The following is a 2515-nucleotide window of genomic DNA, read 5'->3' as shown; positions in this document are numbered from 1 at the left end:
TTGCAGCATGCGTCTGTGCTCCACGTCTTGCAAAATAAGCGCAATCTTGAAGCTTGACTTGAGTTGTGACTAATTCGTATCTTCTGCTTGATAGACATATATTTAAAAATAAAATAAAATTGAGTATATGCCAGCGGGGGAGCTAACAAACGGGAAATGCTTCATATTATCTGCCACCATGTGTCTTAACTAATCACAGGCTTAGACGTTTGGCGCAACCCCGGAGGGGAGGCGACCCCGTATCCACCTAATCCCCCCAGTGCTCCCCAGCCGGCCAGGGGGGGCTCGCTTCTACAAAACTGTGTTCCCGGCGCTGCCGGGTCACTCCTCTCCCTCCGTCGACACACGCCGACCGCCTCTGCTGCTCGCTGCACATGCACATCTACCACCCCACCGGGCAGCCAATCGAAACACATGCATTTCATGAAGTTTTGGGTGAGTGACACTGGTAGATGTCTCTCTGTTGGGCAAAATTCGTATAAAATGCGGACCACCGCAATCGAATTTAGGAAGGGGTATACGGGAACTCCGTTTATCCGTACGGATGTAGTTTTCGTAAACTAAATTAACGTCACGCGTCACGCATACACTGTTATCTTCTCTGTTAGAGATACTCGCGGTACCCTCGTTGAAGGTGAATTTAAGCTCTAAACAAAATAGTTACTATTTTTTGGTCCATTGCAAAATTCATCTGTGAGTGCATCTTGTGAGCAACAAACATTAAACCTGATGTAGTGACGAATATTTACTTTCAGTTGGGCTACTTTTCATTTTGTGCAGTAAGACACAAAAATGATCACGCTTGGTTTAATAATTGTATCTTGCAATACATGCGTGCTTTTATACACCCGGTTCCCGATGTAAGGGTTTTGAACAGCGGACTGCGTTTTTCTACTTCGCAGGCAGTTACTCTATCCTATTGTTCTCTCTGTGTTGCAGTTCCTCGCCCTGGTCCTGGTTCTGCTGGGCGTCGTCGCCCATGCACAGTGGGACTTCACAGAACACTCTGAATACAGAGGTTGTTGTAGTGGGGTTTATTGCGGACGGAGATGCAATTGTGTGGACGCGGCGGTGTGCAAGGAGAAAGGCTTTACCTTTAGTGAAAACGTACAGAAATTTTGTCACGGCCCTCACGAGTGTATCAAACCGACCGTGTCAAAATTGCCGTCCATACATCGGATGCCGTGGAACGGACCTATGGGACCCAAGGGACCTAAGGGATCCAAGGGACCCATGATACCCAAGATACCCAAGCAGGGACCCAAGGGACCCATGATACCCAAGCAGGGACCCAAGGGACGTAATTTATTCTACTGGACTCATGAGGGGCACTAGACGGTTGTTTAACAAATGCATCCTGATAAAAATACAAAATAAATGAAAACAAGTTTTAATTCTAGATCAAAGGTACCGATATTCCTAAACTAATTATTATTAATATCAAATTTAAATGGATAACACACAAATAATTGTACAATTTCACACTCGAGAAAATTGATGATATTTCCTGTCGTTTGTATATAGCTTGCTTTTAATCTTGCAATTCGGCGGCCTAGAGGAGGTTATCAAGCAGGTACGGTGGAGCGAGCGGGGCGGCCCAGTACTATTGAGCTGGGGGAGCATGGCATGGCGCGACACTCGCTCGGACTCGATCGCCCCAGCGCCCAATAATGTTGATTCCTAGGCCAACGCTTGGCGCTCTTTCGTCATCGAGAATTAAAGCTAGCTGACACGAACGTTCCTTAATGTGCATACGTAATGTTTAGTGAAGATGTTTTACGGTATCGTCGGATTAAACAAACCCATGGCAGAAAAGCGTTTACACGGACAGCAGAAAGACATTTGGTCGCCACCTTAGTTAGAGTTCTTCTAGCAGCGGCAGTGTGATTAGCAGCACGACAGCCTTCTTTACCTGCGCCAGAAGATAAACGGTGGCGGCGGTATGCGGGCGCCAACAGTCGACACTACAACACAAGGCGCGTGAGAAATGGCGGTTGCTTTTTGAAATCTCTCGGCTGCAGGTTCTCGATGTCCCAAACTATTTTGTTAACAAAGAACAAACAAACAAACAAACAAACAAACAAACAAACAAACAAACAAACAAACAAACAAACAAACACGCTTTGCGTGAAAATCACGCTTTCGTTTCGTGAACTCTGTATCCACACTTTTCCTTTTCAAACTTCGGGCTAAAGATCCGATCAGAAGCTCGGTCTATTTGTAAACAGCGTTTATTGGGTGAGATGAGCAATGCACGAGTAGTTTGAGAGGAGCCTTCGCACCTTCTCGCCAAATAAAACGAATAAAACTATGTGCGGTGGGGATTGCCGCCGTGACGGCCGTTCAGATACGAGGACCTTTGCCCGAGGGGTCCCCCACTTCCAAAATAGGTGTACTGTCTGAGAGTTTTGCGCGATTTTGGCGTGAGTTTTCTAGATTCTGACGCGAGTTGAACGCGAGTTGAACGTGAGTTGAACGCGAGTTGAACGCGAGTTGAACGCGAGTTGAACGCGAG

At 46.6% G+C, this 2515-nt stretch overlaps 1 protein-coding gene across 1 annotated transcript; it reads left to right on the top strand.

The window, feature by feature from the left end:
* The first annotated feature begins 275 nt into the window (after positions 1–275).
* On the top strand, positions 276–1390 carry LOC113211274 (uncharacterized). Its single transcript, XM_026429597.2, has 2 exons — positions 276–435; positions 940–1390. Exons 1-2 carry the CDS (start codon positions 415–417, stop codon positions 1333–1335), a joined length of 417 nt encoding a protein of 138 aa, XP_026285382.2. The 5' UTR covers positions 276–414; the 3' UTR covers positions 1336–1390.
* The last annotated feature ends 1125 nt before the right edge of the window (positions 1391–2515 follow it).

Source organism: Frankliniella occidentalis, unplaced genomic scaffold, assembly GCF_000697945.3.
Source record: "Frankliniella occidentalis isolate FOCC.00 unplaced genomic scaffold, Focc_3.1 Scaffold63, whole genome shotgun sequence".
Classification (NCBI taxonomy): Eukaryota; Metazoa; Arthropoda; class Insecta; order Thysanoptera; family Thripidae; genus Frankliniella; species Frankliniella occidentalis.
This window is presented reverse-complemented; position numbering and strand designations above follow the sequence as displayed.